Raw genomic sequence first — 20,737 nt, 5'->3', positions numbered from 1 at the left:
TCGCTGGATTAGAACAAAATGCCTTCCTGTGAATGTGCTTTACTGTCTACAACAACAACAACCACGAATGCGAATCGAACGCTTTGAGTTGGCCCTGACAGGAGAGCGTCGTTATTCAGAGCTCACGCAAAATGAGATCGATTCGATTGAGATGATTAAGGCAAGCGCAATACTTCGGCCTGTACTTCTGGTGCTTGTTGGACTTACGACGACGGGGACGCAGGAGCACCAATTCCAGCCGGCAAGCCCCCGATGCCACCGGTCATAGACGGAGAATAAGCTCCCATGTTCGGGGACGCCGGAGCACTAATACCAGCTGGCAAGCCCCCGATGCCCGCGGCATTGTACGGAGTAGTTGTCCCCGTCATCGGGGGAATGTAGCGCGTCGGGTAGTTGACAGGAGTACTACCAGTAGTAGGCGCCATTATCACCGGGGCTGCTGCCGCAATAGCACCAACCGCGTGACCGGTGGCCGCAGCGGGGTTGCGGGTCATAGCCGATAAGATGCTACTCACCACGTTGGAGACCACCGCCGGGTTCGTCGCGACGTTCCCCGCCGTTCCGCGGTTGTTGTTGTCGTTGTCGGGCTCGAGTTGCTCGAGGATCAGGTTCGCAGCAGCCGGGTCCGCCTCCGGGTGAGTTGCCAGCGTCTCCTTGATGACCTTGGCGAGCTGCACGCGGTCGCTCTTGGACAGGACGATGTTGCTCTTGGTCACGAACACGTTGTTGTTCTTGGCGTCGATCGAGTTGGTGATGACCCCGGCAGGAACGACGACCGACGTACCACGGAGACCGGGGGCCATGGCTTGATCAGAGGTCATGCCAACGTCCATGATGGCGTGCTCGTCAGCCGCAGTCACGAACGACGCGAAGCAGGCAAGTGCAGCAGCAATCGCAGCGATCTTCATGGTAGCTTGGTTGAGTAGTGGTGGTGGTCGACTTGGGAGGTTGGAGCCCAATTGAACAATGTCGTGTCGGAGTGTTGCCGTTTGCTGCTACGTGAAGAACAAATCCAAGAAAACACGAAGAAATACAAATATAAAGATTAGAGTCGAAATCTCCGGCACACAAACTCACCAGAGGTCGAAATCCAGGAATTATCGTGAAAAATGACTTCTCCATTTAACAAGAACACGAAAGTATGATCCCCTCTACACGCTCTGCACGCTGTGGAGCTTGAGCTCGATTCCATCGTCGTCGGTGGCGTCGCTGGCATCAACAACGTCGGGGACCTTTTCCTCTTGCGCGGGTGAAGTGGCGCCCAACGGAGAGCTGTGCAGAGCGTTGGACCTGGGGGTAAACTCGAACGTCGTCTCCTTCGATCCGTCCTCCTGCGTCTTCTCCTCCGTCGGCAGTTTGCCCTTCAGGTACATGTAGTCGTTGTATGCGTTGCGGTACTTGCGGTGGATAATGAGTATAGCCATCATCAGAAGCAGAACCACAAATCCAATCACGACAATCGCCACGTAGACCGAGTAAAGCGCCTTCGTGTCGAGAACCACGGCGCTCTCCGTGCAGGTCGAGATGGACTCGGTGCTCACAGATTCAGAGCCGCCGTAACACGCCAGCTTGCGCGCGTAGGAAACCAACTGCTCGCCGCCATTGCAAGTCGACCGAAGTTCGTTGAAGTAGTCATCATCGCACACGGGGCAGGCGTACGCAGTCTTCCAGACGATGTCCCAGTTGCATTTATCGTCGTCTTGCGACGCTGACGCGGGTTTGCTCGTGGTTCCTGCATGAAGTACGAGGCAGTAATTAGGTCCGAGCTGGCGAAACCAAACAATATACCGTTCCCTTACCGCTGTTGAGGTCGCATTCGAAGTTGAACGTGGCGGAGTATGTCTTGCCATTGACACAGGGCGAGCCATTGGTGAAGGAAACCTTCACACCAGCACCGGACTCCAGCGGTAAGATATCCATGTGACTACCGCCGTTAACAAGGCTCCATTGCTACACAAGAACCACAGATGGAGAAGAGATAAGTGACGAGCGCATTACTTGCAAGATAACACAAAAACCTACCGCTGGAGCTGAGCACATGACGTTGCCGTACACGCCACTGTTCTGCTGGAAGTAGTTGCCAGCTTCGCGCGGGTTCATCATGCTGGCAAAGACCACGTAAGCAATCTCCGTGGTGGTGTCCACTTCCTGGTCCACGACCTGCCCTGGCACCTGCTGCATCCAGCTACTCCCAAGAGGACGGAAGAGACCTGAAAACCAGTAGTTCTGCTTGTCGGCTTGGAAGGCCAGCGACGACTCCACGGGCTTCGTGGACTGCAGGCTCGTCGAGTTGCCATACACCGTGTCGTCCAGTATCCAGCTCTCGTTGCCCCACACAAGCGCCTCCAATAGCGACAGGTTGTATGTTACTTGCAGCCCACTAAGCGCAGACGTCACCGAGGCAGTCGACGACGACGAAGACGACGACAGTGTCACTAAGTCCGATGATGCACTAGCATTGAGCGTAAGCGCCTGAGGAGCTGCACAAGCCACAGCACCGGGGCTGCTGTATGTGTTTTCACCACAGGGGGTACACTCCGCAGCGCCCTCCTTCGAGTACGTGTTAGCTGGGCATAGTCCACATGCCACAACTCCAGTCGAGTCCCCAGCCTCAGCGAACGAGCCAGCAGGACAAATGCGGCAGCCGTACATCTGCGTGTCATCGTCCGGGGTAACGGGTTCGTACCCTGCAGGGCAGCTATCGCAGCTAACGCCGGCACCTTCTTGCGTGCCCATAAATCCAACATACACCAGTTTGGCTTCAATGGCACGCTTGGCCTCGATACTAGTCGCGCGCACAACGAAAGTAAACTCCTTCACGGTGGCGGTTGTAACGTTGATAGTCACGAGCTCGCTGAACGTGCCGTTCTCCCCGCCATGGAGCAGGTGAACGATGCTTTTGTCCTCGCCAGCCGCACTGCTATCGTCGTCGCCGTCGCTGCTGCTCGGTGAGCTTGAAATCTCCGGCGCCTTCTTAGTCTTCTTGTCGCTATCGCTCGCATCACGAATCTCCAGCTCAACCCACGCACGAGCGCCGTCGTTTTCGAACGTGGGGATGTTGCTCAACTTGTAGGTGATGTTAACGAAGCCTGAGTGCACGAACGGCACGTTGAATGTAAGCGGTGAGCGACTGGGTCGACTCCAGGCGACAGTCTCTTGGTCGTTGCTGGTGTGCTGGGCAAACAAAAGTCCAGTCTTCGTCAGCTTCCAGCCAGCGTGCTCTGCTCCCTCCGCGTCAAAAATCTGCGGCCAGTGACTCCACGCATCGGGCGTCCCCACGCCATACTCCAGTGCGTTCACGACCACCGTTCCAGCGGGACAAGCTTCACAAGTACCCGAGGCACTCAACGCTTGACCCGTCCCACAAGCTTCACACCCGTCCCCTTCCGTCAACTCATACCCGCGCGCGCAGCTCGCACACTCCACGCCCTTCTGCGGGGCAGGAAGCTTGATGCTGTCCTCCAGCGTCGTGTCACACGTCTGCGGCTCACTCCACGCGTACGTGACATCGCGCGCGCCGCCCTTGCAGGCAGTGTACGTCTCCTCGACGTCGTCCATGGAGCACGCGCGCTGCTCCACACACGACGAGATGCCAATGGAGCCCTTGGGCGCGTACGTGTTGGGCGGACACGAGTAGCACGTGAAGTCGAGCTCGCTGTTCGACTTGGCAGCGGCGTACTCGTTGGGCCCACAGAAGGCGCAGAGCGATCCGCCACTATTGGTCATATCTCCGCCGCAAGTGTGGCAGTGCAGGTCGGACCAGGCCGTGCCCACCAGCTCGATCACCTTCAGGTAGGACTTGTCCTCGCCCGCGTCGCCCGCGTAGTCCTTCATGTAGTTCCACGCCAGCGTGTGCGCACCGGCCGACACTTGGACCACGGCCTCCTTCCAGCCGTCCGACTGCGACACGAGCTTGGCGCCTTCGTCGTCGTCGATCTGGAACATCAGGCCGTCGTAGGGCTGCTCGGCGTCCACCCGGTACTTGTACGTGACGGACCCGTCCCGTACAAACATGGCGCTGACCCGCAGCGTGGAGTAAAGTCTCGTGCCTTCGAAGTTCTGCATCACGCCCGAGTTCTCGCCCGACGAGATGTAGGACCCGTCGGCGGACGCGACCCACGGGTTGCAGTTGTGCTGCCAGTGGCCCGTGTACATGTTCTGGGTCATGCAGTCGGTCTGCAACTCGGCGGAGAGTGGGGAACTCCATGCATTGGTGCGCTGCGAGAAGAGTTTGCCGCCTCCCAGCGAGTATTTGCCCTGTGGACAGCGCTCGCAGCCTGATACAGGCACTGGACCGGAGAAACTGCAGCATAGTTAAACACAAGTCAGTCATAGCAGTAGGGAAACGGATGTAGCCATGATGAGAGGGCACGTACTTGGCTCCAAGGTAGTAGCCTTTATCGCACTGGACGTCACAGCGGAGACCGTGGACTGGAGCTACAATGCCAATTCACCCATAAGACCACGACGAGTGTATCCATGTCAGTCACCCAGACTGGAATAAAACACACACAGACAGTGGGTTCTTCTTGTGCTTACGTTTCGCGAGCACCTGGTTCGTGGTGTTTGCTAAACACGTGCCCTCCTCTTTGAGGTAGTAGAAGAGCGTGCGCTCGTCGTCCACGCAGTCGCTGAAGCCATAATGGAACTTAGGGCCGGACGCCAGCGCGCCCGAGGCCGAAGCCGTCGCCAGGAGCCAAACCGCCGCCCGCATTCGCCACGAGAGACTCGCTTCGATCTTGAGATGTGGGGACTGACACGCGTGATATCGGCGGAGCCGCTGGTGTACCCAACCTTTACAAGAACGACCACGCGGAATAATCAGAGCGTCCACTAAGTACGAATATAGCCATGATGAGCAAAAAGGCAAGTTGAAGTGAGAGAGAACTTGCAGCAACGTTATTGACGACGGGTGCCTCCGCAGCCACGTAGACCAGCGCAGCGACGAGAGCGAAGGTGGTCTTCATTGCAGGAGTGTGCTTCCGGGTCGGAGGGTGGCTTGAGAGGAGGGCGGTTGAGTGAATAGTGAGAGAGCTCGTAAGACTAACGGTGGTGGCGCCAGGTTGAACAGCAAGGTCAGAGCTTTCCAAGGAGAAAAGGTTCTAACGGCATGATGCTTTTGATATTTCATTGCGCCACCCTGCCTGTCCCAGAAATGCCCCCGCCTCCAGCCAGCCTTGGGCTCATTCGGCAATTGGACGTCTCGCACGCAAGCTAAGTCAACACAGACAAGTGAAGCTCCTGCAAGCAAGTAGACCTCCATCGACATGAAGACCTTCGCCATCGTCGCTGCGCTGGCCTCGGTGCTCGCGCTCGCCACTGCAGCGGCCGAGAACGACCCCGCCGTCCACCCCGAGGCTGCGCCGGCGCAAGCTCCCGAAGGCGCGGCACCCAACGACAAGGAGGACTTCTACGGTGGAGGCTACCGCTACGGCTATGGGTACCCGCACTACGGCTACGGCTACCCGAACTACGGCTACGGCTACCCGAACTACGGCTACGGTGGCTACCCGAACTATGGCTACTACCGCTACCGCTACGGACACTGGTAAATCCTCCAGCGCTCCACGGTGGTAAGTTTTGGCTGCCTTTTTGCGCTGGCAGTTGACAAATTGGAGAAGGAGAAGACCACGCGCGCAGTTTGAGTGACGTAACATCTCGTCCAATATTGCTGACGAGCTTTTGAATGAATACCAACTGTTGTTTGTGCCTTTCGGTCTTTCAGTGATCCCTTCAGGTTGAAAGTTTCAACCAAACCATCAGCATACCATATAGGTATTTACCTTTTACTACTACTGATCCGTGGAGCAGACCAAAGCGACGCCACGCAGCATCCAATGCAACGGGCGGTGGTCTCTGGAAGCGAGCGGCACCGAGAAGATGTAGTGCTTATCAGTCCTGGTAGCGTGTCGATACACTGGGGCTTCGTACGCTCCGTAAGGTTCTAGAGCAGCTCGGGTCTTTTTGTGCGCTTTGGTGGCGGCCGTGACGTAAATGCCAAGAAGTGGGGCGAACACCCGCTTGGACTCCTGCTCGGAAAATAGTATTGTCAATAACATTATTTCAGAAAATAACAATAAATTTCGCATTCGACCATCTACTGTGATAATTGATTTCTGTGATTTGTGATATTACATAATTTATGACAGTTACCATTATATAATAATGTTTGCGGTTAACCAGCCATCTACTTGCTTCCTGTCATTTAGGAGCGCTGGAATCACTTGCTGTCTGTGTTGCAAGTCGCTGCTCACTCCACCGCAGTCAGTTATCAATTTTCACCTCTAAAGCCACCAGACCTCATGGTTCGCGCTATCCGCCCCGGTTGCGCAAGCCACCGCATGAACCTTGTTGTTCAGGCGGACATGGCATCGCACGAGGAGGACCTGGCAGCTGTGTAGGCACTCATGGTAAAGCTGCGTACTCTAACCCAATCTGCGAAACTACGGTAAGCGTCATTGTGTATGTGTGGTGTATCAATATTTTTCTAACACAATTTGTGTCCTTTTGTAATTTTGCAAAATAGGCTGAAAAGAGGCTGAAAAGTCATTTACCAGGACATACGCTGAAGCTCCACGTTCGAGATGGTACGGCGCTACCTCAAGCTCCTCGAGTTCCTCGAGTTCCTTGATGCCGAAGACGGCGGCATCATGGACCTGCTGCCGCCGCCGGCGACGAACAAGCGACTGCGCGCATTGTACCAGCAGCTGTGCGACATCGAGTCGGTCTCTAAAGCCCTTCAAGGCCACGACGTCGACCCGCTGGACGTGCGCGAGTGGTTCGACGAGCTGATTGCTGTCAAGCCACAGTATGGGTGCTACATTGGTAAGTTTATAATTATGGAATTTGTGTATTATTTTCACTAACATGTGTATAATGTTTTTATTTTGCAGGACCTCGAGCCAACATTGTGCACAGCCCAGACTTTGAGACTGGGTGTGCTCGCATTCTCCGCGGGAAGGCGCAGCGACTGACGCGTGCTGAAAAGGCCGCTTTGCGACTCTTCGAAGCTGCCAATCCGGACGACGCGGCCGCGAGCGAGGAGGAGGAGGCAACCGCGTCGTTTGTGGGGCGCCTGCGGAAGCGCCGGCGGCTTGCGCAGGATGCGATGAAGTATGAGCAGCTGGAGAGCATTCCATCCACGTCAAACGTGGTGGAACGCTTCTTTAGCATTGCTCGGGTGACCTTTGGTCATCAACGACAGGGTCTGCTGCCGCACACGCTTGAGACACTTTTGTTCCTGCGTCAGGATCGGTCGTACTGGGACGCAACGACTGTTGACAATTTGCGCTAGTTGGTAAGCTAGTGTGTGAGTTGTTAATTAACTACATCCTTTCCATAATGGAGTTATTTATTGTTTAAGATGAGGGTAAAAAATTATTGTTTAAGATGAGGCGCCCCATAGTTTACTGTTGTGTTGACAGGAGCGTCATGGGATAATTTATCCAGCCCCACATAGCGTACTAAATAACAATGCCATATTCGGACGATCTCAGGCCGCATCAAGCCGCGCGCTGGCACACGTTCAAGTGGCAGCTGCTTGTTCTTTCGTAGTCCGTGTAGTAGACCACGCCAACGCTCGCTCGCATTCGGTCAACTCGATCCCTGCGCCACCGCAAGTCATGACCAGCGTTGCGTCAATAAAAATGCAATAAACACATTGGAAAAATTGTGGTCAACTATTACAATTAGAAAATTGGCTGCAATGATTTTTTTGCCGGATATGCATCATCTGACTTGATAACTGTATGTAGATATATAGCCAATCAAATGGTCGATACATATTCCTATACAAATCACAAGAGTACACAATAATGTCGACATTGAACAATTAAAATTGTAGCGTGACGGAAAATCTCAATCAATTTTTCAATGTAAATTGACGCAACGCTGGTAATGAACCCCTGCGCCTTGTAGCCGCCAACGAAACTTGTGCAGTATTATACTACTAAAACACCCCGCTTACATCTTCTACGTGGGCACATCGGAGGCCTTGCAGGTCCCTCCTACGGCGTAGGCTATGTCGCCCTAGTTGCACGAATCACAGAAATCCCTCACACGGCTTAAGTGGCTTAAATTCGGCTAAAGCACCGCATACGGCCCTCATGCACCTAAAACATCGTTTGACCCTCGGCCTGCGCGAAAGAGAATCATCTTGGAACAAGAAAAGTACCCTAATTTCAGCATAAAATACTTAGAAAATTGGTTACTTATATCGTGCTATTAATTGATTAAGTATTCCACATAAAACCATCATCTTAAGAGCCGTAATTTGTAAAACGGAAAATGTAAATTCTCTGGGTTTTACATCCAAAGTTGACGGATGGAGTCACTCCGACCCAAACTTACTCCAACTTCTTATACTTCGTATCCAACCCCCCCCCCCTCACATCCACACACCATCATCACGTCTTTAGTTCTTAGTCCGGGGCTGTTTCTGGCTCGATTTTGCAGCGACCACATTATTGTGCTAGAATTGGTAAGTGATGACGGCGAGTTCAAAACTTTTGTGCTCGATGACCACAGTCGATTCGAGCTGAACGGCCTACATGGATCGATGTATCAGACTTGCAGGGCATCCACGAGCTGACTGTCTCTTAGCGACCGAGGCTTTGGTTTTAATTAGCGTTTTGATGGTATCCATTCTTGTTGATCTACCGGTGAATGCCGTGCCGTTTTTTTTTTTTTTCATTGCTCGCTGCGTGATTCAGCTAGCTATGTACTAATTTCCAGCAACTGGGTCCGAAGAAAGGGCATGTGGACTAGGTACTTCTAGTGCTGGTGGAGCTTCGCTATCCATGAAGCATGCTGGGAAGGATGTGATGACGAGAAGTCCCACTAATAGTTGGTGATGATGAGGAGTTGTCATACGAATAATGACATAAGGGGATGCAAGGGAGAAACCTTACGTGGAAATTAAATTACGCGAATCCATTCAGGTTACAAAAAAAGGCGAGTGTTGTTCGCTCAAGTCTCGTGCTTGCTCTTGTGGTATTGCCTGAGTGTCATCTGGAACCGTCTACCGCGACTTTTAAGTTTGCACCAAGTTGAAGGGTAACTTCTACGATAATCACTCACGATTTTGGATTCGGAGCACGCCACACTTTAGTACCAATACTTCGACATGAGGAGGAGTCCTACTAATACTCGGTGATGATGAGGAGAAGTCCTACAAATACTGACACAAGAGGAAAGTGTGTACGTGAAAATTCAATAACGCCAGTGCATTAAGGTTAAGAAGGTAAAGTGTTGTCCGCTCTAGTCGCACCATAGCTCATCAATCCTGGCGATCACCCCCTTCCTCCTCCTCCTCCGTCTCTGGCTCTTCGTAGTAGTCCACCGCGTCCAGCCTTTCCAGCTCCTCACAGTCCACGATCACCTATTCGGGTCTCGCCATGATCTCCAAGGCGTGTATGGCAAGGTGATGAGGCAACGCGCTGTATAGAAGAGCTCTCGACAGCACCTTCAACGGGTCAGGGGCTTGGATGTCGTTTCGTAGTCCATGATTGACGCCCTCAATCTCGTGAATGACATCGCTTCAACAAGCGCATTTCGCGTACGTGACGAGCGCGTACCACCTCGTCCAGCTGGGGATTCTTGGTGCTGAACCCTAGCCCGAGCCGTTGTGCTCGTGATGCCCAGGTCGTATGTGGCATGCAGCTCCCAAGTTTTCGGACCGCATCCACCCTTCCCGCCTCGAGTAGCTGTGCGTACGCCTCGTATATAGCGCAAAATTGCGTCGCCAGCGCCCCTCAAGATCGAATACTTGAATCACTCGGACAGGAAACACTTGTTGCGCTTCATCTTTAAAAGGTGATGCGATGCCACCCGAGTCAAGCGGCATGACCATGATGCGGATGTTCGTGCAAGAGCTGCCATCATGCGACCGGCGATACATGCGGGATATTTGCATGGAGACCGGACGCGCCGCTTTCGACTTGTTAGGCGGCTACCCTACGGCACATGTCGAGAGAATCGCCAAAAATGCCGAACACCTGAACTTAGCTCGCACATTGATTGAGGAAATCCGCCCAAAATCAGTCTACCCCTGCCTCACGCACCGCCAGCTAAGTGTAACGAGCCCTTTCACAACTATGGAGGTGGAGGTGGAGGTGGTTGTCGGGACGATTACATTCGAATTTCTGGCCGTGGATGCAACCCGAGCTGGCACCAACTCATTGGATGCACTCCAGGCGGCGTATCACCAGGCGCGGAATATCTTCGTCCTGGCGTCGACCTCATTTACGCTGGATCGAACGACATTCTGACCGTCGGTGATCAGCTGGAGGACTTGAAACTCGCTGGGTTCAACGATGTGGACAGCCGCTGAAATGATTTCCAGCTCACTGTTGCCGGAGGCCGAAAGTCATTTGGAATGAATATCATCGTCTAAAGCCGTACCACGAAGCCTGCATCTCCATAAGTCCATGTTTGTATATTGGCAGACTAGAGTTAGTCCCCCCACACACACATAAATCCACCGGTGCTTCATAATCGCGAGCTTTGACAGGCTTTGCTCTAGCGATCGAGAAGGATACACCGTTGGATTTAACCTAGTGTCGCAGTAGGCGAGGCTTTGGTCCGGCCGAAAATCATTTTATAGGGTTCGGGCTATTTCCATACAAACTTCTTGATAGTGACTACGAGGGGCTACTATTGAGGTGTTATTTCAGTCAGAGTAAGCTCTACTTCTCTGGCCCACTTAAGAAACAACATTCGGCATTAAACCTCAATTTGATGTGGACCACATGTCACATATGATTGGGTATAATCAACTGTTTCAGCTTACTATTGGCCAAAATAAATGGGTCTGCGCATGTCGAGATAATCGCGTAGAAAAACCTCAAAACTGTAGCCCTTCTAACTCGTCTCCAACAGGCGCTACAACATCGACAACCGAACATAAGGGTAAAGCAGTCACTCGCGATTACGGTGATATTTTATTTTCTAATATCGCTAATTTTTGACGGCACCTCGCTAAAAAACCTAATGTTGCCTAAAACGGACTTCAGATAAAAGGCTGTTTCTCTCTTCTTTCTGCTGCTAGATTTTTTTAAATCATAGCGTGAAACGGAGCAAATGCGCAGCTTTCGGTTGAGGTATTGCGAGTCACCAAACGATTTTTTTGTAAATAGTTATGTCCAGAAAACCGAAGTGTTGTTTCTTATGTGGGCCAGAGAAGTATGTACACACACTGTTGGGTAGATCGGAACAAAACAGGAGTGGTCGTTATGGTGAGTTGAGGCATCAACTTATCTGAATCGTCCAAAAGTGTGGTTGCAGTCTGCGACAACACTTTTGTTAGTCGAGGAGAGGCATCACTGCGTTCGGTATTCGTTCTTGCGATCCTTTCAGAAAGCTGCTTACCCATTTGGCCGCTGCTTGTCATCAACGTTCGCGCCTTACTCGAGGGGCAGCGCTACCATAGTGGTGTGGTGGTTCTAGGCAGTGATGGCCAAAAATGTATTGCAGGTATTGGCATTTACCAATACTTATTGCAATGCCATACTGCAAGCTTGCAAGCTATTGCAATACATATTGCGGAGCGCTGCGGAATTGCAATTCTTACTGCAGTCTTAAGCCAACCGAATAAACTCTTCAAACCCTAGTACTTTTCACTTAAAAGCAGGCAAGGCTGTCAATGTCAACATAATAATGTTCTCAAAACCCAGTTCCGACGGCATATGTGCTATCGGCGACCTCTACGACGACAGAGTAGTATGGTTATAGTATTGCAGTAATTATTGCAAGAACGACCAGTATTGCAGTTATTATTGCTGGCTGCCTTGGTACTGCAATTCATATTGCTACAGATCGCTTTACCTCCAATGCCTTCCCGTACAGTTTTGGCCATCACTGGTTCTAGGCAGTGTGCATCAAAGCAGTTCAGCCCTTGTTGTCCGCTAAGTCTAATGACGCGCTGCTCATAATCACCATCTCCACTGGGTAGTTTCCGAGGAGCCGAAGGCGAGGCGGAAGGTGATTTTTCCTGGAGGGGGAAGGTCATCAGATCAAGTGCTCGAGCTTCAACATCAAGACTGCGAAGCCACCATTCAGCACAAGCTCGTCCTCGCCAAGCTGCATGTTGTATATTTAGGTACCTTGGTTTCCTATCAACGTGCAGTTTCCGAGCGGATAGGCTTTCCCAACGCTAGTTAGGATAGAGATGAAGGGCGTACTCTACGAGCCCTCGGCTAAACATGTGAATGGACTTCCTTTTGCCCCCATGACCTGCACTCGCAAGGAAAAGCTTTTTCTTGTATTATTCTGTTCGAATGTTGTCAGGAAAACAAACGCAACAACAGTAACCCTAGCATTATACATTTGCTCACCAAAACAGGGGGGGGGATGGTAAGCGACACGGTCGAGGAGAAACCGCGCAACGTTCATGCATCCACCACTTGGTCACTGCGTGTCAGTGCTCGCACCATGCCCGACAAGTAGTGCTACGACGGCGGAAAGATGATGCCGTACGGCATGCATCCAAGCGGTCCGACCCTCATTGTCTGCCAAGTCTATCGATGCACCATACGTGATCAGCATTTCTGCAGCTGCGACGTTGCCCTGTAACGTGAGCCTGATCAGAGCAGTGGTGCCGTCCGAGGCTTGCGCGTCAAGTGCAGCCCCATGCTTCAGGAGGAGCTTGAGAAGATCTGGCCGTCCAGTACGACACGCAACTTCCTGAGTTCTGACAGTAGTCAGGGACGAATCGGTGACATTGGCCCCCTTTTCCAACAACAGCGCCACCATTTGGGGATACTGGAGTTGCAGAGCAGCCATCAAGGGGGTCGAGCCATCGTCGCACTTCGAATCAACAAAAGCACCTCGCTCGAGGAGAGCCCTCGCAGCGTCAAGCTGTCTGAGATCACACGCAACACGCAAGGCAGTGAATCCTCGCACCTCGATACTTGCTCCATCCTGCAGTAGCAGAGCGATGATACTCGTGTGGCCTTTGTGAGCCGCACTGACAAGAGGCGTCCTACCTCTGCTGTCCGGTACGTTCACTTCGTCGCGCGTGGTGTCCAAACACGCTTCAACTGTTTTGAGGTCGCCCTGCTCCCACGCAATTCGAAGTCTTGTGTCGCTGTGATGTTTCTGATCAACGGACTTGCTTGGGGCGGGATTGCTTGGAAAGACTTGAACGCTAGAGCACGACTGGCGGGCGGCCGCTGGCTTGTTTTCATCCTCGCGCATGCGTTCGTAGATGAGCTGCACAAACTCGGGGTATCCGCTGTAGTAAGCGGCTTGAGCGCTGGCCACGCTTGAATATCTCCACACAAACTGATATCCGCACCAGAGTTCAGCAACACGCGAACTACCGACAGTCGTTTGTGCCAAACCGCTGTCAGCAATGCTGTCCCCCCACTCGGTAAGCGAGCATCCATATTGGCACCTCGCAATATCAGGAACTGGACAACGTCAGAATGACCCATTTGCGCCGCGGCGATAAGCGGCGAGTTGCCAGCGTTGTCGGTTAGCTCCAACCCCGCTCCGTTATCCACGAGCACTACCACAACCTCAAGGTGCCCGTGCTCGCAAGCAATATTGAGGGCGGTAGCACCGCCGTGGCGCCGATGGTTGATGTTTGCCTTACCCTCCAGCAATGTTATAACTATCTCTGGGGACCCCCTCTCCGCAGCCTTCATAAGCGAAGTAGTGCCCAATCCGTCAGTCGCCAAGTCCACCAAGGTACCGCTTTCCACGAGAAACCTCACCACAGAGGTGTGGCCGCCACCAACAGCTCGCATTAACGGACTTGCTCCATGTTCTTGCTCCACGTTAACAGCGGCTCCGTGCTGTATCAACGCGCGAACAATCTCCAGATGCCCGTACTCGCATGCAACTTGCAGTACGTCCCTGTCAGCAAAATCGGGTCGGACGATCTTCGCGCCACTTTCCAGTAAAACAAGCATGGCATCAACATCTCCGATTTGAGCAGCAGTCATCATCTCGGACCATCCATCGTTGTTCTTGTTGTTCGCCGACGCTCCGTGCTCGAGGAGCCATCTCACTAACTCGCTCTCTCGCAGCACGATCCCTCCTGGCTCCACTCCGTTGATGTCTGCACCGTAGTCGAGCAGAGTCTGGGCGACGTCAACGTGGCCGCGCGTGCAGGCCCCATGGAAAGCAGTCGCCTCAATATCGCTCCTCTTGTCCACAACCGCGTCGTGGCGAAGAAGCACCTCCGCGGCAGCAACATGACCATACCAAGCTGCGTGCATCAGCGGAGTGCAGCCGTCTCGGGCGACATAATTCACGGACGCCCCACGCCCCACGAGGAACTCAATTAAAGCTGCGAGCCCCATTTGAGCGGCCACCATCAACAGCGTCATGCCGCTCCCGTCCGCCATGTCGATATCGGCGCTGTTCTTTACAATGAGTTGCGCTGCGTCCTCCCGCCCACTCTGCAGAAGCTGAGCCATGACATCAGCGACGTTATAGAGCGGTCGATCGAACCAACTCACGAAAGTCCCCACGCGCTGCAGCAGCAACTTTGCCTCCAGCAGGCGACTGCCCTGCACTGCGTACATCAAGGCGTCGAAGCCCGTTTTGCTCACTGCAGCGGCGTCAGCACCGCGTGCCAGCAGCAGACGCACCGCCGAGGCGTGCCCGTTGATTGTGGCCCACATCAACGGCGTGAGACCGTCTTCGTCCCGCGCGTCGAACTGCGCACCGGCCTCGGTGAGGAAATCGACGGCCTCCAAGATTCCATGTTGGCAGGCGGCAAGTAGAGCGGAATCCCGTTGCTTGACGTGGGGCCTCCACGCAGCGTCTCCCTGGAGGGGACTGCCTGCTGATGCGGACATCTGCGCGCTGAGAGAGTCCTTTGGAAAGTGGCAATGGAGATCCCTCTCTAGCGCTTGCGCTTCTCCCCTTTGTCGACGGTTTGTACCCACCGACGAGTTCCGTAGCTGCTGGAAGCCCATCGCAAGGATGGGTCGGTGATCCTTTTTGGATGAGCAGGTAGGCGAAGTCCCCGGCGGCGAGGTCGTTGAGGGTGCGTGGAGCACGGCTGGAGGTCGGCGTGCCAAGAGAGTCAAGTTGACGAGGCCAACTTCAACGTAGTCAGGATCGGGGTCTCGTCAGGCATTTTTGCCTATTTTTGTAAAATAACGGGAAACTATCAAAGTGCATTATTTAATGTGCGCGTGGTGTGTCGCGCCAACTGCCAACGTAGCATCTCATCTCATCCTTCCTTCACTCGAACCATCATCCTCTTGCGCTCCTCGCCGCGTGATGTTCGCGTCCAAGTTCGGCCACAAGAGCGCGCAGACGCGGTTCAACCTGCTGCTGCTGGAGGACGGCGAGTTCTTCCTCGATGTTAGACCGCGCCTCCCTCCCAATTCGTCCCATTTAGCCTCTAAAAATTAGGGTTGTACATTCGTATTTGTGTGCACAGGACTTCAGTGTGCATCGCTATCTCGAGCCCAATCCCGACACGCACCGGTAAGTTACACATTTTTACTTAACACTAGTTTTATTTAAATACTTAGTATAGTAAATTATATTCATGTTTTATATTGTTGTGTATGCGGCGGCAGCAAGGTGCAGGGGCGGCTGAAGATGTGCACAAGGGGCTTCTTCTTTGAGCCGCAGGACAGCAACGTGCCCGTTCTGAGGTTTTTCTTCCGGGACATGAAGGAGATGCCCGTGGCCGAGCTGCACGACCACCCAGAGGCCGGAGACTGCGCCATTTTCCTGACCTTCAAGGTGTCGTCGGTGCTGGAGATGAAGGAGAGGGGAGTGGACCACCCGTACGTGCAGAAGGAGACGTCGGGGGACGCTGGAGCTGCCGTGCCGGAGAAGTACATTTTCTCTCTGCTGCACTCCAAGATCGAGGAGTTTCTGAAGAACGTGCGTCCGATCTGGGATCTGGCGCACAAGGACAGCGTCATGAACAAGGTGGACGAGGAGGCGCTGCTGGAGCCCGTGCTGACACCGAGGCAGACGGATCAGTTCGACTCGAGTCTGTTGGTGGACTTCCGTGAACGTCCGCTGCTGACCAAGGGCAAGCTGGTGGACCGCATTGTGCCGCTGCTCAAGTACCCGGGCTGCATGATGCTGACGAACCAGCGACTGTACTTCCAGCCAGCGCAAGTGAACAACGTGGGCGACCCCGTGCTGAATTGGGCGTACAACACAATCGAGTACCTGTACAAGCGCCGCCACATGCTCAAGCAAACGGGTCTGGAGATCTTTCTCAAGAACGGAGAGAGCTTCTTCTTCAGCTTCCGAAACCACCATGACAGAGACGAAGTGTACGACATGATGGTAAACCAGCCCGACTTGAGACACCTGCAGCAGACGGATCTGGAGTCGATGCTGCGCAAGTGGCAGCAGCGCGAGGTGTCCAACTACGACTACTTGGTGTACCTGAACAACGCTGCCGGACGCACGAAGAACGACCTGACGCAGTATCCCGTGTTTCCCTGGATTTTGAACGACTACGAGAGCCCGTCTATTGATTTGTCGGACCCTGCGGTTTATCGTGACTTGTCCAAACCTATCGGAGCGCTGAACGAAGAACGCCTGGAGTTTTATAAAGCGCGCTTTGAAGCCATGCCACGCGGCATGGAGGATGAGGGGTTACCGCCACCGTTTCTCTACGGAACCCACTACTCGACACCCGGATACGTGCTCTACTACTTCGTGCGTATGGCCCCGGAATACATGCTGTGTTTGCAGAATGGCAAGTTCGACGCCCCGGATCGACTCTTCCAGAGCATCCCCAGCACCTGGAGTAGCTGCAACACAAACCACGCTGACCTTAAGGAGCTTATCCCGGCATTCTTTGACGACTCACTGCCGCCGGAGGAGTGGCTTTGCAACGGCAAGAATCTGGATCTAGGAACGACGCAGAAGTTGACAAGGGTGCGTCTGCTTGTGTAGTTCCAAGAACGTATTTGGTTGTCTAATGCGGCTTGTATTATTTGCAGGTTGGAGACGTTGAGCTGCCCGCTTGGGCATCCAGTCCGTCTGCCTTTGTTCGTCTCAATCGGGAGGCTCTGGAAAGTGAGTACGTGTCCGAGCATCTTCATGAGTGGATCGATTTGATTTTCGGATGCAAACAACGAGGCGACGCTGCAATCGAGGCCAACAATCGTACGTACCCGCCATGCTGATGAAACTGTGGAGACGATCGGCTTACTGACGGCTGGGCAATCATTCGTTATATTTCACAGTGTTCTACTATCTGTCGTACGAGGGCTCGGTGGATCTTGAGACCATAACCGACCCTGTGGAGAAGTGTTCATTCGAAGCACAGATTCAGGAGTTCGGGCAGACTCCGAAGCTGCTCTTTTCTGGCGCCCACCCTTCGCGGAATGATGTTGGCAAAGCGGTGGAGATCGCTACACTTGAGTTTGTACCTCCGCATCCGAAGCTGGACGAGTCTTTGCCGAATGGATCGTCGTCGACTAACGAGGTCGATAACCGTAGTCGAGAGGATAGCGTGGCGGGTGAAGACGATTCTTATGATGAGAACGGTGATGAAGGGAATGCATTACCGGGCAATCGGCGCAGTATGTTTGGTTTCCGAACGCGCTCGTTTGGTGCAAAACAAGCGCAGCGTCTTGTAGGAGGGCTCACAGCGCAACTCCGGCGACGAATGAGTGTCGAGTCGTCCAAGCGCTGGAACTGGACTCTTGGTACCAGCGGTGATATGTCGGCGTGGTCACCATCGGCGCGATACATGCTTCACGCCGGGTACGTTGCAAGCTTTGAAGCTTAACTTTTGGGTTGTTTGTTGAGCTAATTTCATCGTAAATTTGCACGCAGTGAGGTGACGTCGCTGGTGTTGGGCAAGGATGGTCGAGCGTTGTTCTCGACGTCAAAAGATACCACTTTTAAGGTCTCGGCGACGCTAGATGGAACTCTGCGGCGCAACCTGTCGTGCAACTTGGCTCTGTCGTGCTGCGATGTATCACCCGACGAGAAGTACGTGTTTATTGGGTCTTGGGACAATTGCATCTACATGTACTCGATGGACGTCGGCCGAGTTGTCGACCAGATTACGGCACACGACGACGGTCTCTCGGCTATTTGCGTGTTTGAGGACCGCTTGCTGTCGAGTTCGTGGGACGGTTCCATCAAAATGTGGCACTACACCCCCAAGGGCATCGCCACGGCACCTTTGTCGACGTTTATGGAGTGTGAAGAGTCAGTGGTCAGTCTGTGCATCAGCAATGATGGCTCCACGGTCGCTGCTGCTACCAAGAATGGTGCGTATTTGAGCTAGCAATCGTTTTTGTTGGGTTGTATTTTCTGATAACGACTCACGCGTGCAATTAATATCTACAGGGATCGTGTACCTGATTGACTTGCGTACCAGCGAGCTTATGCGCAAACTGTTCGCCAGTCCTGTGCAGCGTGCCGAGATTATCGGCCTGACATTCTGCGGCGGATCGTCGACTCTTGCGTGCATGAGCAAGGCGAACGAGCTCTCCGTTTATCAAACTGACGGTACAAGAATGATCACTGTCAACGTGAATGCTGATGGGCCTGTCCAGTACGTATCTACCTTTGGTTGTGAAGATGAAAGGCCAAACCCCTAACAATTTCGGTGTGCAGGTGCTTCGACTCGGATGGAGAATACGCGGTAGGAGGAACTTCTACGGGCAAGTTGCTGTTCTGGAAGCTGGACGAGCCCAGTGGCCAGGAGCAGGTGTTGGAGATCCCAGAAGCGCATGCCCAGGGCGTGTCGGCGCTGACTGTGAGCTCGCATGGCTCCACAATTGTATCGGCGTCTGCTGACGGAGGGATTCGCATTTGGCAGCTCCGCAAGAAGGCGTCATCTCGTGGTCGACTTCCTGCCTTCTTCTAAGCACCGGAATGTGGGATGAGGTAAGACTTCGTGATGCGTTGCATTAGACGTGGGCTGTTTTTAGGAGAGATATCCATGTCAAGATTTATGTTTAGAAGCTTGTAGATTTTCTTGTTATCATTATGGCGGGTGAGATCAGATAACGGTCTTCGTCCTGGTCGGAGGGCTGAGAAGCACTGTTCGTAAGGGTGTGGCACTCCGATTTACTTTCAGGAATGACAAATGCTCGCGTAGCTGCCGCGCCGGCAGACGGCAACGTCGCTGTGCGAGCACCTTCTGTAATCGGCTTATGGACTCGCGCTGTGGAGCGATGGGAGGAGCTCCAAGTGGGTCGTACTCCGTCGAGCGCCTCGTAAGTCTGGATCACTACTGCACAACTGCCTCCAGAACTCGCGTCGTGTTGGTGTGCGTACTCACCCCACTACCAGCTTTTACGTTCGCTGTATTACTGGAGTGTCTGCCGCTAAAGCTCCCAACAGAGGGGTGGTCAGCGAACTGGTTGTTCAGGATTCGCTGGACGCTGACGATGATGGCGATAAGCTTCGTAGGCGTCTCCCAGCTGATCACGTACGTCCCGGGTCTCAACTTTACACTCGTGAAGAGAATTGTCGTGTCGGTGGGCTCAACTACTGTGTTTGTGGGAATGTGTATCCTGGGGGCAAACGCGATGAGGTTTCCTGTTCCGTACATGCTGCAGCTGGGGAGCGTAGTCATGGGCCTGTGCATCGCAGCGATGTTCGGTTGGTCTTCACTCGGAAGGAGTTCGCGAAAACCTCCCCACTGCGGCCTTATCTCCAGCGGTTTTACCGGTTTCTGTTCGCCTACTTGGTACTCGGAGGAGTGTACCCGTTCTACCGCGTAGTCTTCGACTTCGCGCCGGTGTCAGCTCGAGGGATCGTCATCTTGCTGCTTCCGATGTGGAAATTCGCCGCCAAGCACCTCATCGTCAAAGCCATCCGCGACCTGGAAGACTTTATCCCGGAGCTGGTGGCGTTCACGGTGGATTTCTTCAGCGCACTCTTTGTGTCTGCGTGTATGACCACCTCTGGCTCCGTCTACCTCTCGGCCATGTTCATCATTGCTGATGTGGGGCAGTCGCTTCTCGAGTTCAACGAGGTGCGCGGGAATGCTAAAGTTTTGATGCAACTTCTTCGAAGTCGACGGGAGTCTCAAACCCGATCCCAGAAGAAAAAAAACCGACGTACGAACAGCTCGGAAGACTTGGACCTGGTGGCGATGATCCTGTACGTGGCTCGGTATCCAAGCACGTTTCAAGTGGCATCGTTGCGGCCTGCTCGTCTTCGGGCGTGCTTGCCCCATCCATTGTCACCTCAAGAGCTTGAGCAACTTCAGGCATTGGAGGCGTCGGACGCATACGATATAGACGACCGAATTTCCAGTAGATGGATCAACCAATACCCGCAACATCCAGAGCCACAGCTTCGCAGCGTAGCTATTGTCCCTGTTTCGAGCGGTGTTGTGAGCTCCTTCCCACCGGGGTCGGAGTTTACTGGGAAGGAGATGAGTTCGAATACCAGAGTGAGCAGCAACAAGTTTCGGTATGCCGATCGACCCAAGAAACTGGTGCTACAAGGACTGCAGCTGCTCTTCCACTGCGAATACCTCGCCCTTGTCGAGTACGTCGAGTGCGTCGTCCCGCTCGTGTTCGCCGCGTACAAGTCGATCCTCGAGCAGCTGCCGAATGTCGTGTACTACCCTGGTGGCGCTGGGAACTGTAGTCACGAACTTGCTGGTCGAGCTCATGACGTTTGTGCTGTTCATACGGTTTCTGCAGCGCAAGTTCTCCTTCTCGCCGCTGTACCAGTTGGCGTTTGTGTTTAGTGCTGGTTGCGAACAAGTTCTGAACGATACCAACATTTGGAACTTGTTCGTAACCTTTCCGAAAGTGTTCCA

General features: G+C 53.5%; 6 protein-coding genes across 6 annotated transcripts; 3 read left to right on the top strand and 3 right to left on the bottom strand.

Annotated features, from left to right (window-relative positions):
- Positions 1-203: 203 nt before the first annotated feature.
- On the bottom strand, positions 204-908 carry PHYSODRAFT_314872 (hypothetical protein; the record flags this gene model as incomplete). Its single annotated transcript, XM_009528348.1, has 1 exon — positions 204-908. One exon carries the CDS (start codon positions 906-908, stop codon positions 204-206), a length of 705 nt encoding a protein of 234 aa, XP_009526643.1.
- Positions 909-1,755: 847 nt separating this feature from the next.
- On the bottom strand, positions 1,756-4,714 carry PHYSODRAFT_501108 (hypothetical protein; the record flags this gene model as incomplete). The annotated part of the gene is made up of 4 exons (XM_009528347.1): positions 1,756-1,950; positions 2,023-4,303; positions 4,377-4,437; positions 4,540-4,714. The coding sequence occupies 4 exons, from the start codon at positions 4,712-4,714 to the stop codon at positions 1,756-1,758; spliced, it is 2,712 nt and encodes a 903-aa protein (XP_009526642.1).
- Positions 4,715-6,584: 1,870 nt separating this feature from the next.
- Positions 6,585-7,294, top strand: PHYSODRAFT_262436 (hypothetical protein; the record flags this gene model as incomplete). The annotated part of the gene is made up of 2 exons (XM_009528346.1): positions 6,585-6,825; positions 6,894-7,294. The coding sequence occupies 2 exons, from the start codon at positions 6,585-6,587 to the stop codon at positions 7,292-7,294; spliced, it is 642 nt and encodes a 213-aa protein (XP_009526641.1).
- Positions 7,295-9,821: 2,527 nt separating this feature from the next.
- Positions 9,822-10,268, top strand: PHYSODRAFT_300607 (hypothetical protein; the record flags this gene model as incomplete). Its single annotated transcript, XM_009528345.1, has 1 exon — positions 9,822-10,268. The coding sequence occupies one exon, from the start codon at positions 9,822-9,824 to the stop codon at positions 10,266-10,268; it is 447 nt and encodes a 148-aa protein (XP_009526640.1).
- Positions 10,269-13,691: 3,423 nt separating this feature from the next.
- On the bottom strand, positions 13,692-14,018 carry PHYSODRAFT_451004 (hypothetical protein; the record flags this gene model as incomplete). The annotated part of the gene is made up of 1 exon (XM_009528344.1): positions 13,692-14,018. A coding segment is annotated over one exon (327 nt), but the record flags the coding sequence as incomplete, so codon positions are not given.
- A 1,219-nt stretch (positions 14,019-15,237) lies between these two features.
- Positions 15,238-18,923, top strand: PHYSODRAFT_545146 (hypothetical protein; the record flags this gene model as incomplete). The annotated part of the gene is made up of 9 exons (XM_009528343.1): positions 15,238-15,321; positions 15,401-15,447; positions 15,543-16,872; positions 16,938-17,103; positions 17,184-17,341; positions 17,426-17,706; positions 17,779-18,221; positions 18,301-18,508; positions 18,571-18,923. The coding sequence occupies 9 exons, from the start codon at positions 15,238-15,240 to the stop codon at positions 18,821-18,823; spliced, it is 2,970 nt and encodes a 989-aa protein (XP_009526638.1). The 3' UTR covers positions 18,824-18,923.
- Positions 18,924-20,737: the final 1,814 nt, after the last annotated feature.

The sequence above is a fragment of the Phytophthora sojae genome (genome assembly GCF_000149755.1).
Source record: "Phytophthora sojae unplaced genomic scaffold PHYSOscaffold_4, whole genome shotgun sequence".
Classification (NCBI taxonomy): Eukaryota; Oomycota; class Peronosporomycetes; order Peronosporales; family Peronosporaceae; genus Phytophthora; species Phytophthora sojae.
Note: the sequence above shows the minus strand (reverse complement) of the source record. Positions and strands in the feature narration are given on the sequence as shown.